The sequence below is a fragment of the Rhinatrema bivittatum genome, chromosome 1 (assembly GCF_901001135.1).
Source record: "Rhinatrema bivittatum chromosome 1, aRhiBiv1.1, whole genome shotgun sequence".
Lineage (NCBI taxonomy): Eukaryota > Metazoa > Chordata > Amphibia > Gymnophiona > Rhinatrematidae > Rhinatrema > Rhinatrema bivittatum.
Window position 1 is genome coordinate 408,736,985 of NC_042615.1, and position 13,748 is coordinate 408,750,732.

The 13,748-nt window shown below is 49.0% G+C and overlaps 1 protein-coding gene across 1 annotated transcript in view; it reads right to left on the reverse strand.

Moving 5' to 3' along the window:
• Positions 1 to 13,748, reverse strand: part of DNAH6 (dynein axonemal heavy chain 6) — a 3,261,518-nt gene that overhangs the window by 1,966,363 nt on the left and 1,281,407 nt on the right. The window contains 1 exon segment of the mRNA XM_029602297.1: positions 306 to 861. Within this exon segment, the coding sequence (XP_029458157.1) occupies positions 306 to 861 (556 nt within the window).

Here is a 13,748-nt window from a genome sequence, read left to right on the forward strand (position 1 = left end):
CAGTGCCTGAGAAACTGCCACACATGCCTATAAAGCTTTCCTACAAAGGACTGGAAATATCCTCTACATCAGCACAACAGAGAAGCATGTCCGATCTCTGAGTAAATGCATTGCATGTACTTTAGACAAAATATGCTTTATGCTATATTGTCCAATTGTATTGCATATCAGCAATATCCCCAAAAGAATACTGTACATATTAATAAAAGAACAGAACAGTATTCCATACAAGAAAAGAACGTAGTAATTCTGAAACTCTTATCCTACTATTGTAAAATAAAAAGTATTAAGAATGGTGAATTTACCTCAAATACCATATGAATCTGGGGTGTTAATTTGATTCTTTCACTGTTTGCCAAACAAAGCATTTTGTTATCATCCAGTACAGTGTTCATGTTTTCAATCCATAGTGCATCCACTGGTCCGTCATTGATGATCCATTTGTGATCTTCAGAAGTATCATTGACTGCCGCTCGTACACTCAGAGCCATCAAGCCATCTTTCCACTCTAGAGTTAAAGGGTTAACTTCACCATACAATTCCCCCATTGCAATTGATTTAGGGTTCAGAACATTTATCTTAACAGGCTGATAGAAAGCATTTTTCTCACCAAGCTTATGTAAGGCCCCTAACGTATCAGCCAAAATTTGGTATACTGTAGTTTTCCCACCTCCTGTAGGTCCAACAAGCATGACTCCATGCCTTACTATCATAGTTTCAAAGAATTGTATGACTTTATGAACCAAACAGCCTACAGGCTGCAAACCCCTTGAAAGCATAACATTTATAATAGTTGATTGGAGTATACCATAGTCGTGATCTGGGATTAGGACTCCTGGGAAAAGGTCAGATATGATCCCACTAATAATGAAAAGAAAAGAAAAAAAAGTCACCAACATTTATTATATTCACACACACACACACACACACATATATATATATATATATATATATATATATATATATATAATATATATATATTCATTTATTTATTTGTTTTATATCTATATCTATATATACATACATACACACATCTCTATCTTTCTCCTCTTCTCTTTCTCTCTATATTGTATATTTCTATATGCATATATATATATGGCTTTAAAATTACCTCCTAAACACTCTCTTCCTAGCAGCAAAACACTTTCAGATCCATAATCAGAGGAAGCATAACTTTAAAACAGTTGCATGTTTGCCCATATATGTGTGTATATGAGCATAAGAAAACCTACGCCTGTAATTTATAACCTGTACATATATGATATGTGTGGGTTATAAAATACATACACTTGTACCCATCAACCTGGGGGAGGGGGAAGAGAGAGAAAGAGAGAGAGAGAGAGCAATATGTCACGCTACTATTTATACCACTGTAAGAGGGGGCACTTTTAACTCGGGGTGGGATTTGGGGGTTGGGATAGGTTCTGGGGGTAATTTTACATGCACAGTAGGAGGTATAAACAGCAAAGTTGACATCACTGAAGATTTTCTGCTGTTTGAATCGATGAAACGTACAAGAGGAGTTGATGTACAATGTATTATTAGCGAGTGCATTGTACAAATCAGCTTCTCTTGTACCTTTCATCGATTAAAAGAGAAAAAAATCTTCAGTGATGTTAATTTTTCTGTTTGTATCTCCTACTGTGTATGTGTATGTAAAACCACCTCCAAAACCTACCCCAACCCCAAACCCCACTCCGAGTTAAAAGAGCCCACTCTTACAGTGGTATAAATAGTAGAGTGACATACTACTCTCTCTCTCTCTCTTTCAACCTTTTCCCACTAACATGAGCACAACGCACAGAAAAAAATGTTATTTCTGGCATTAAAACCCACTTGCATAGCAAATGTCACGTTTGCATACTAGCACATGTTACTGCATTATCTCCTGTGTTAGATCCTTAAGGCTAGCATAAGGCCCTAACACAAAATGATAAATGACACTGTAAATCATTTAATTGGATAAGTCTGAAACGTGCTATATAGCCAGCTAAATCAGCTAGCTTGATAACCCTTAAATAGTGCTACTTAACTGGATAAGTAGCTCTATTTGAGATTATCATCTGTCTTCTCTAGCTGGATAAGTAGCACTTTTCAGATTTATCCAGCTATCTGACTTAGCTGTATAAAGAGAAATTTAGACTTACTTGATAATTTTCTTTCTTTATTTCTGCTACACCAGTCTTAGTCCCTCATTTAGTTGATGGAGGCAGAGAACATTCTTTTTTTTTATCCTATGACATCATTATTACATTTGTGTGGTGCAGTGACAGTTAAAACCAGTATTTCCATGAAAAAGCAGATTTTAAAATGTATAACAAAATACCAACTTCTTTTTTATAGATGAAGGTCTTCTTTAAAATTGTTATGTTAAAATACTTTATAATTTGTATCATTTCCTTTCTTTTTTTTAATCTTCTTATTCCTTTGTTTTTACTCTCTGTGTTATGCTCAGGCTTGTGAACCCTTGGACCGAGGGGAGGATGGTGTACCTTAGGAGATGGATCCTCAGGTTCTCCCGTCGGGTGGTGATGAGGAACAGAAGATGCGACTGGCTGACCCTCGGCACTGGAGACTGAGGTGACCGTGGAGGCGGAGGAAGAGTCGTGAAGTCGAAGAGCCAACTGTGTCTTCGCCACTGGAAGCCCGCGGTCCCTCCAGGAGGAGCCAGTAGGGACCTGGGCCACTGGGACTTAGGTGGACCTTTGAGAGGTCAAGGAGTCGTGAGGTCGGTGCAAGAGCCAACTGGAGGATACCCTGGAAGCCCGCGGTCCCCCCGGGAGGAGCCTGTAGGGACCGGGGCTGCTGGGACTTAGGTGGACCCTTGGAGATGATGGTCCAGAAAAAGTCCAAGGTCAAGTGCCAGAGGGTCGTCGCTTACCAGTCCGAGGACACGCACCAAGGGATCGCCACTTGCCAGTCCGAAGACACACACCAGGAATCACCACTTGCCAATCAGAAGTCAGGAACCAAGGAATCAATGAAACGAGACAGGAACCAGGAAGCAAGGATCCGAAGCACAAGAAGACTTGCCGAAGCAAGCAGACCTGACCAACCACGGAAGTTGCCAAGTCAAGGAATGAGCAGAGGAAGTCTCCTTATATACTTCCTCTGCTCTGGATCATAGGAAACAGCTGTGGTTAATTAAAGGGGCGAGGTCCCTTTAAATCTAGGAAGGAGGTGTGGCCTCGTGCCTAAGATGGTGGTGGCCATCTTGGATTTCGGACGCAGAGGGAAGGCTGCCTGATGCCGCGAGGGAGGAGCAGGGACGGCTCCCAGCCCGGCATCCACCGCATAGGGCCTCGCCAACCGACGGGCATCGGGCTACAGACGTTTCCCCTGATGCTGCCGTGGCGGTTCGCTGTTGCGGTCAGGTAGGGGGCCGCGATCGTGGACGTCATTGGCCACGGAACACAACAGTACCCCCCTCTTTAGGGCACCTCCCCGGAGGCCTGGGTTTAGACGAATGGTCTCTATGCAATTGGTCAAGCAAGCCCCGGTCAAGGATGTTGGCCAATGGCTCCCAGGTGTTTTCTTCGGGGCCGAACCCCTCCCAGGCTAGCAGATAGTCCCATTTATTTTGATGCTTTCGCACGTCCAACACCTCTCGGACCTGATAGGTGAGGTCATCCTAAGAGGCGATAGGTTGGGGAGTCGGAGGTGTACTGAAAGGCCAAGATAGTACTAGAGGCTTCAAAAGGGAGGCATGGAACGTGTTGTGTATCTTGAGTGAAGACGGTAGTCGAAGTGGTATGATACTGCACCAATCTGTCGAAGGATGGGAAATGGCCCAATAAATCGAGGGCCAGTCGCGCTGATGGCAGCTTCAGGCGAATAAACTGGGTGCTCAGCCACACCATTTGACCAGGTCTCAGAGGCAGGTACGGTCTCCGTCGCTGATTGGCATACCTTTTTGCCACTTGACTGGCTTTAATCAGTGCGCGCCGTGTGGAGACCCACAGGCGGTGCAGTTCGTCCGCTGAGAGTTGGGAACCGGCAGCGGGGGGCGAGGCTACTTCCCATAGACTATATGGAATGGAGAGGATCCGGTAGCCGTGGAAAGGTGTGAATTGAGTGCAAATTCCACCCATGGCAGTAGACTTGCCCAGTCATACTGTTTCTCATTTACGTAGATGCGGAGGAACTGCTTTTGAGTTTGGTTTGTTCTCTCCGCTAGACCGTTGGTCTGAGGATGGTAAGCAGAAGTATAGTCCAGGGTGATGTCGAACTTCTGGCAGAGGGCACTCCAGAATCTGGCAGTAAATTGGGGGCCTCGGTCTGAGAGGATGCTTCTGGGTAGACCATGCAGTCTAAAAATGTGCTGGACGAACAGCTGGGCCAACTGTGGTGCGGACGGCAACCCTGGGAGGGGCACGAAGTGTGCCATTTTGCTAAACTGATCAATGACCACCCATATGACAGTATTCCCACTGGATGACGGCAGATCGACTACGAAGTCCGTCGCAATATGGGTCCATGGTTCCGAGGGAGCTGGTAGTGGCTGAAGCAGACCTGGGGTCGAACCTGGAATCCTCTTATGATGGGCACAGGACTGCAGGACTCTACATAGGACCGGACATCCTTGTTGACCTTAGGCCACAAATAGTATCGCGAAGGGTCTGTAAGGTCCGATATTATCCCAGATGACCGGAGCAATGGGAGTCATGAGCCCACGCCAGGACTTGTTTCCGCAGGTGCAGTGGAAACAGAGTTTTCCCAGGAGGGATGGCCGTGGTGGCGGACAGCAAGACACGTGGCGGCTCGATGATAAACCGGGGATCATCTGACATTTCTGTAGTTTCGAAGGCACGGGACAAGGCGTCAGCCTTAAGATTCTTCCCAGCCAGTCTATAGCGTAGGACGAAGTTGAAGCGGGTGAAGAATAATGCCCAACGTGCCTGTCGAGGATTGAGTTGCTGTGCCCGATGCAGGTACTAAAGATTTTTATGGTCCGTGTAGACCGTAAACTGATGTTGTGCCCCCTCTAACCAAGGGCGCCATTCTTCTAGGGCCACTTTAATCGGCTAGGAGATCCTTATCGCCAATGGTGTAGTTCCGCTCTGCTGGAGAGAACTGGCGAGAGAGGAAGGCACACGGACGTAGCTAGTGGTGTTTCGAAGTCTGGCTCAGAATAGCCCCCATGCCTTCTGAGGATGTGTCCACTTCAATGACGAACAGCCGTTGCGGATCTGGATGGCGAAGGCACGGCTGTTGCAGGAACGCCTCTTTGAGTCGGAGGAAGGCGGCCTCCACTCCCGGAGGCCAGTTCTTGGGGTCCGTACCTTTCCGGGTCAAGGCTGTCATTGGGGCCACAATGGACGTATAATGGGGAATAAAGGACCGGTAATAGTTGGCAAAACCCAAAATCCATTGGAGTGCCTTCAGTCCGGATGGTTGTGGCCATTCCCGAATGGCTTTTGGCTTCTGGGGGTACATACGGAATCCCTCACTGGAGACAATATACTCCAGAAAGGGCAGGGACTCACGCTCAAAAAGGCACTTTTCTAGTTTTGCATACAGTCTGTTATCCCTTAAACGTTGTAGTACCTGGACGACGTGCTGACAGTGAGTGGTCAGGGAATCCGAGAAAATCAAAATGTCGTCAAACTACACAACCACACACCGATACAAGATATTGCGGAGTATCTCGTTCATGGTGTTCTGAAACACCGCTGGAGCTTTACAGAGCCCGAACGGCATCACTAGGTATTCATAGTGGCCGTCTTGGGTGTTGAAAGCCGTCTTCCATTCGTCACCCTCCTTGATGTGAATCAGATTATAGGCCCCTCAGAGATCCAACTTGGTGAAGACCCTCGCATCTTGCAGACGAACAAAGAGCTCGAAGATGAGGGGCAAGGGGTACCGGTCCTTGACCGTTATTGCATTCAGGCCCCAGTGGTCGATGCAAGGGCAAAGGATTCCATCATTCTTCCCAATGAAGAAGAACCCAGCCCCCGCTGGGGATGTTGACTTACAAATGAAGCCCCTCTCCAGATTCTCTTTGATGTACTGAGTCATGGCTTGCGTCTCCGCAAGCGAAAGGGCATAGGTGCGCCCCCGAGGAGGCTCAGTGCCAGGGAGGAGGTTGATGGCACAGTCGAATGGCCGATGAGGCAGAAGTATCTCGGCCTTTTGCTTGGAGAAGACATCCGCATACAAGGCATAGGAGGCTGGCAGGCCCTGAAGGCTGGTGAGGGCGGAGGAGCATGAGACTGGAATCACCGAATGGAGGCAATTGTCGTGACAATTCGGCCCCAAGTGGGATAGTTGCAAGGTTTTCCAGTCGAACTGGGGATTGTGTTCCTGGAGCCATGGGAGGCCCAGGATGACAGGATGTATGGAATGCTCCAAGATATGGAAGGGTATCCGCTCACGATGAAGGAGTCCAACCCTCAACTGGACGGGTTCAGTGATGTGTGTCACACGTCCCGGGAGGAGATTACCTTGGATCGATGAGATGACCAACGGAGCTGGAACACGGACCTGTGGAATCTTCAAATGCTCCACCAGACTCTTCATAATGAAATTGCCGCTGGCACCAAAGTCTACCAGAGCTAACTTGTGGAACAAGTCCGCAGATGTTAGCGCCAATGGTAGAGTTAGTGGAGGTGCAGGTGAGGTTAGGCCCAGGAAGAGACATCCTTTAGGTCCTAGGCCCGGGAGTTTCCCGGTCGCGCCAGGCATGCGGCTATTTGATGGCTTGCTGCGCCACAGTAAAAACAGAGTCCTTCCTTTATTCGCTGCCGGCGTTCTTGTGTGGAAAGTCTCCCACGGCCCAATTCCATGGGCTCTTCGGCCGGTGTTCAGGAGACTCCCAATCCACCCTTGGGAGAAGGCGAGCGTCGAGGGCATCTTGAAGGGGTTTGAGGCTTTTGTGGTGTTTTGGGCCTCTTGGCGGCGTTCTTGATGGCGCCTATCTATACGCCCTGCCAGGTCGATAAGGGCGTTCAAGGACCTAGGTAGTTCCCGGCCCTCGAGCTCGTCCTTGATTCTGGGGCTAAGCCTCTGAAGGAAGATGGTTCATAGGCAGTCGGGGCCCAGCCGAGCTTCGAAGAAAGGGTCCGGAAATCAATGGCAAATTCAGCCAATGTCTTTGAACCTTGGCGTAATTGAAGCAGTTTGGGCCTGGTGGAAACCTCCTGTGTGGGATCACCGAAGCTCATCTGGAAGAGCTCCCAGAACTCCCTCAAATTGCTCAGAATGGGGTCATCCAGTTCCCACAGGGGGGAAGCCCACTCTGGGGCCTTCCCTTCGAGGAGAGAGAGAATGAGGTGGTTTTGGTAGCGTCGTCGGGAAAAAAGGGCCGACTGCAGGCGAAAGTGCATATTGCACTGGTTAATGAAACCCCTGCAGGCCCGGGGTTCCCCAGAGAAACGTGGCGGTGTTGGCAGGTGGATTATTGAGCGGCCCCCGGAAGCCCCAGGCGGGGACGGCAGAGTGGGGTTCATGGGCCCTAACGCCTCAAAGCGTTGGTTCAGGTCCTCCACTTCAGAGACAAGGGCATCCAGGGTCTTTTGCTGGTCCATCAAATGCTGGGCCCATTCCCGGAAATGGCCTGGCGGGCAGATGCCTCCGCCGGGTTCATGGACTTGGCGATCTGTTATGCTCAGGCTTGTGAACCCTTGGGACCGACGGGAGGATGGTGTACCTTAGAGGTGGATCCTCAGGTTCTCCCATCGGGTGGCAAGGAGGAACAGAAGATGCGACCAGCTGACCCTCGGCACTGGAGACTGAAGTGACCATGGAGGCAGAGGAAGAGTCGTGATGTCGAAGAAGCCAACTGTGTCTTCGCCACTGGAAGCCGGCGGTCCCCCCGGGAGGAGCCCATAGGGACCCGGGCTGCTGGGACTTAGGTGGACCTTTGAGAGGTCAAGGAGTCGTGAGGTCGGTGCAAGGGCCAACTGGGGCTTCACCCCTGGAAGCCCGCGGTCCCCCCGGGAGGAGCCCGTAGGGACCCGGGCCACTGGGACTTAGGTGGACCCTTGGAGACAATGGTCCAGAAGAAGTCCAAGGTCAAGTGCCAGAGGGTCGTTGTTTACCAGTCCGAGGTCACACACCAAGGTATCACTGCTTGCCAGCCCGAAGTCACACACCAGGAATCACCGCTTGCCAATCCGAAGTCAGGAACCAAGGAATCAATGAAATGAGACAGGAACCAGGAAGCAAGGATCTGAAGCACAAGAAGACTCGCTGAAGCAAGCAGACCTGACCAACCACGGAAGTTGCCAAGTCAAGGAATGAGCAGAGGAAGTCTCCTTATATACTTCCTCTGCTCTGGCTGACAGGAAACAGCTGTGGTTAATTAAAGGGGCGAGGCCCCTTTAAATCTAGGAAGGAGGTGTGGCTCCGCACCTAAAATAGCGGCGGCCATCTTGGATTTCAGCCACGGAGGAAAGGCTGCCCGCCCGCGAGGGAGGAGCAGGGACGGCTCCCAGCCCGGCGTCCACATGCCTGGGACCGATGGGCATCGGGCTACAGACGTTTCCCCTGATGCTGCCGCGGCGGGTCGCCGTCGTGGTCAGGTAGGGGGCCGCGGTCGCGGACGTCCGCGGCCGCAGAACACAACACTCTGGGTGGGCTTCTGGAGTGGTGTAGCAGAAAGGGAAATTCAGAAGAAAAAAATTGTTTTGGTTTGTTCAATCATTTCATTCTACCCAAATTTATTTCATTAGTTTCAATATAAAAAAAAAAAAATTTATTCATTTCATTAGTTTATTTGTTTGCCATTAAAAGACAAGGGAGAAAGCATTGCAATCTGTTCTAGGCTCCAGAACAGTGATTTTCATATCAATTTCTAATGAAACTTGTGAGAAGAAATCATCAGAAGGGGCAAGGAAACTGCAAGGTAATTAGACTGTGGCAAAGTGGCAACAAATGTGGGCATAAATTCTAGCCTAAGCTCCACAAAGGGCAAAGGGGTACAAGTTTCCAGCATAGTCTAGGAATCTCCAATTCCAATTCTACAACTGTGAGAGAAGCAAAGCAGCAAAGGAGGAAGAACACTCTAAGGTGCAAAAAGAGGATGCTAGCAATGGTTACATGAACACTTGATGTCATCATAAGAGGCAAAGTGGCACCAAAATTGGAATTGCACCCTAAGACACCATGAAGGGGGAACAAAGCAGAAAAAATGTGGTAGAAGAAATCCCAAGGTACAGATAAAAGGACTGTGGCAATATGGCCAGTCGTGGCTTAGGAAACAGTCAAGAGGAATAAGGAAGCACACCTCTGGCTGTTTCTTTAGGTGCAAATTTATTTACAGTGAGAAAACAAGACAGATCAAATGCAGCTCACCTTATAGTTCAAGTACCACTCAGACAAAAAACATAGCAGGTCTTTGCATAAACTGGGTTCCTGCCTGCTCCCCGGGTACTGTCTAATCCTTCTGGTCCCTAACTCCTTATAGTATGGTGAGAGGAGCTCCCTTCACCCAGAATTGTTTGCAGGGCTGATTGGACTGGACTAGATAGCTGTGGCCAGTCCCTTAAGGTGGTTTGAGGGCATTTCTTGTACACTTTCTCTCCCTCCGCTCACTCTTATTTATTCGGTGAGTGCCTGCCTGTACTAGGTACACACACTGGACAGGAAATCCACATTGGTCTTTATCTTTACTGTCCTATCTTGTATATTTTAGATGAAGGGCTGTAAGGCCAGGAACCATCTCATCACCTTTGCATTGGACACCTTTGCATTGGACTCAACTGCTGTCCCAGCAGGTAGTACCTCAAGGTCTCTAAAGCCCACATAACTGCCAAGGCCTCCTTCTTGACTGTTTAGTAATGCTTCTATCATGGCATCAACTTCTGGCTAATGTATGCCACCAGATGTTCTTAGCCAGCCTTCTTTTGGGCTAGAATGCTCTCAAGGCTCCTTCTGCGGAATTGGTCTGCACAATGAAGAGTTTGGTGAAGTCTGGACTTATCAGGTCTGGTTCAGAGCATAGCGCCTTTTTCACAACACAGAAGACCTCCTCTGCTTTAACTGACCACTGAGCCTTTCGGCACTTGGCAGCTTTTGGTCTTACCATGGAAATCTGATGCTTTACTCTCTTGCTGAACCACTCATGGACCTCTAAGCCCTTCATGCCACTCCTGCTACTGCTTTGGTGTTTTGGGCTTTTGATGTCATTCTTCTTCCTACCTCAGTCTTGCTATATACCTTAAGGCCTGATACCATTCTTCTTGCTGTTTTGCTTTAAACCTATTGTTTGTAATTTTAAATGCCAGCATTACTGCTGCTCCAATCTATTCTTGGTATCTTTAAATGGTTCCTCCTGTTGTGACCAGAAATGTGGATCCTTGGGTCGGCCTTGCGGAGAAGAGTTGGAAGAGAAGTTGGACTCCGCTGAAGAGAAGACCGGACTGGCGGCTAGCTGACTGAGTACCGTGTAGAAGCTTCACCCTGGAAGTCCGTGGTACACCCGGGAGGAGCCCGTGAGCACCCCGGACCGCTGGGACTTAGGCGAGAGTAGTGAAGAGGAAGTCTTCACCCTGGAAGTCCAAGATCCCCCCAGGAGGAGCCCGGGAGGACATGGACCGCTGGGACTTAGGCGACGGTGATGCGAAGCGATGAGAAGATGATCCAGAAGTCGAAGCAAGCGGCAGACAGGAGAACCGGACGAGAAGCTAAGGTCAAGAGAAAGAGAATCAAACTAGGGAATTTGAAACATATACCGTGGACTAAATCAGGATCAGCAAGGCAGAAGTCACAGAAGCTGAAGATTCAGGAACTGGAGTCACCGGAGCAGGAGTCACAGAAGCAGGAATCACAGGAGCTGGAACTGCAGGATGGCAACTACTAGGGGTGTGCATTCGTTTTCGCCGTATTGGCGATCCTCAACATATATTGCACTATTCGTAGTATTCGTGGGGAAGCGAAACGTATTGCGATTCCCCACGAATACACGAATCTTCTCCGAATTATACGGCCACCTAAATAAAAATTTAAACAAACTCCCCCACCCTCCTCAACCCCCCCAAGACTTACCAAAACTCCATGGTGGTCCAGCGGGGGGTCCGGGAACCATCCCCTGCATGCACACCCTCGGTGCCGGTTTCATCATGGCGTCGATAGCCTTTGTCGCAGGGGCTACCGGTGCCATTGGTCAGCCCCTGTCACATGGTAGGAGCACAAGATGGCGCCGATGGCCATGTGACAGGGGCTGACCAATGGCACCGGTAGCCCCTGTGACAAAGGCTATCGGTGCCATGATGAAACCGGCACAGAGGGTGTGCGTGCAGGGGATGGCTCCCGGACCCCCGCTGGACCACCAGGGAGTTTTGGTAAGTCTTGGGGGGGTCAGGAGGGTGGGGAGTTGTAGATAATTTTAATTTTAGCTGGCACACGAATAGAAATCGCCGTATTAACTCATCGGGACACCATACGGCCGAATGCAACGTATCTGTTCCCCGACGAATCCGAATCATGAATTCAACGTATGGCGTCCCTCTGCACATCCCTAGCAACTACACTCTCTGAAAAGGAACTTCGTTGCTAAGCAATTCTGAGGAGGCAGACGCCGTCTTAAGTATCTTGCCGGCGTCTGACGTCATCCAGTGGGTTGCCCTCTGCCTGCAGGTGCTGAACCGTTAGCAGCCCCTTTAACCCCTCTGTCATCTAATGGTCCAACCGACTCCCTCACAGGTTTCTTGCTTTGGATATATTTTAAAAATTGTCCTGAAGAATTTGTAGCACTTGTCTCACGTGCTTCTAGATCTCGAGAGTAAAGTAGTACCTCATCCAAATAGACTATGACAGAAGCTTGTAATATTTCGCGAAGCACCTCGTTTATCAGATGCTGGAAGACTGCTGGGGTGTTGCATAGTCCAAACGGCATTACTAAATACTCATAATGCCCGTCCCTAGTATTGAAGGCAGTCTTCTATTCATCTCCAGGTCTGATGCAGACTAGATTATAAGCGCCACTTAAGTCGAGCTTAGTAAAAATTTTGGCACCTTGTAGTCTATCCAAAAGTTCAGGAATTAGCGGAAGAGGATAACGATCCCTCTTAGTGATGGCGTTCAAGCCTCTGTAATAGATACATGGTCTTAGGGAGCCATCCTTTTTCCCTACAAAGAAAAAATCCGCTCTGGCGGGCGATTTAGAGGGTCTGATGAACCCTTTAGCTAGATTCTCAGAGATATATTGTGACATAGCTCGTGTTTCAGGCAAGGATAAAGGGTAAACCCTTCCTCGAGGTGGTGTGGTTCCTGGTAGAAGTTCTATGGCACAATCAAAAGGGCGATGCTGTGGTAATATCTCCGCCTTCTTCTTGGAAAATACTTCTGCAAAATCTGCGTAAGGCGCAGAGAGCAATACAGAGGTATAAAATAAAGGCATGCCTGGGGCACGTGGAATCTGGAGACAGTGGTTGAAACAAAAGGTACTCCATTGTGCAATTTGTAAAGTGTCCCAATGGATGACAGGAAAATGCTGCTGTAACCATGGTAATCCTAGCACTACTGGATGGACTGCCTTCTCCAGAATAAAAAAGGAGATCTCTGAATGTAGAACTCTGGTTTGAAGCGTGAGAGGAGCTGTGCGAGCAGAGATACTTCCTGGGAGCACGGTTCCTCGGATAGACGTGATCTGCAGCGGGGGGTACGTGGAAGAATGGGAATCTGAATCTGCTGCACCAGATCAGACAAAATGAAATTCCCCCCAGCCCCTGATTAAATGAAAGCGAGAGTCTCGAAAGTCCCTCCAGGATATTTCTACATAACAGGAATGGTACATTGAGGAGCAGAGTTTATGCAGCCTAGGAGTATCTCCTCTGTACAGCCTAGGCTCTGGCGCTTTCCGGCTGATCCTTACACTGGGCTAGAAAGTGGCCCTTGCTGCCACAGTACAAGCACAAGCCCAATGCTCGACGGCGTCTCCTCCTCCTCCGGCATCAGCGGTGTTCGCCCTAACTGCATGGATTCCTCTGCTGTTGTCTCTGAAGAGGGTGGTTTCTTGAGCCACCAGAAGAGGTCAATGGTTGGTTGAACTCAGGTGCCAATGATACAGTCCGACGAGGTGGGTGTACTTCCTTTGACCTCTGCTGAAGACGAGACGGTCAATTCTTCCAGCCAAGTCTATTACTGCATTGAAGTCATCAGGGATGTCCCTGGTGGCCAGCTCATCTTTGATGCGTGCTGACAGCCCCTCTAGGAAAATTATTTGCAGACAATCATCCCGCCAATCTACCTCCAGAGCGAGGGTACGAAACGCAATTGCATAATCTGCCAAAGAACAGGAACCTTGACGTAACTGCAGTAACTCCGAAGTTGCGGTGGACAAGTATGCAGGTTCGTACAAGGCCTGCTTGAAGCTGACTGTAAACTGCTGCAGATTATTTAGAAGATGATCATTACGTTCCCACATGGGAGACGCCCAATTCAGAGCCTTCCCATCCAGAAGCGACAGGATATAGGCCACTTTTACGGCATCTGTAGGAAACTGGCTGGGTAGAAGAGAGAACCTAATGTAAAATTGGTTCAAAAAACCCCGACACCCTCTCACGTCCCCAGAATAACGAGAGGGAGCAGGTAGCTGAGTTGGAGCACTGACACTCACCACCGGAGCAGGAGGTTGTACCAGAGGAGGGTCGGCAGGCGTGGCATTCAGGCGGTTTGACAAACGTTCCACGGTGGCAGCTAGTACATCCAGGCAATGCTGTTGCTGTTGTAGCCGTTGAGCCATTCTGGGAATGGCCTGAAGACCAGAAAGGTCCGCCGAGTCCATGGCTTAGCAAATTGTTGTGACC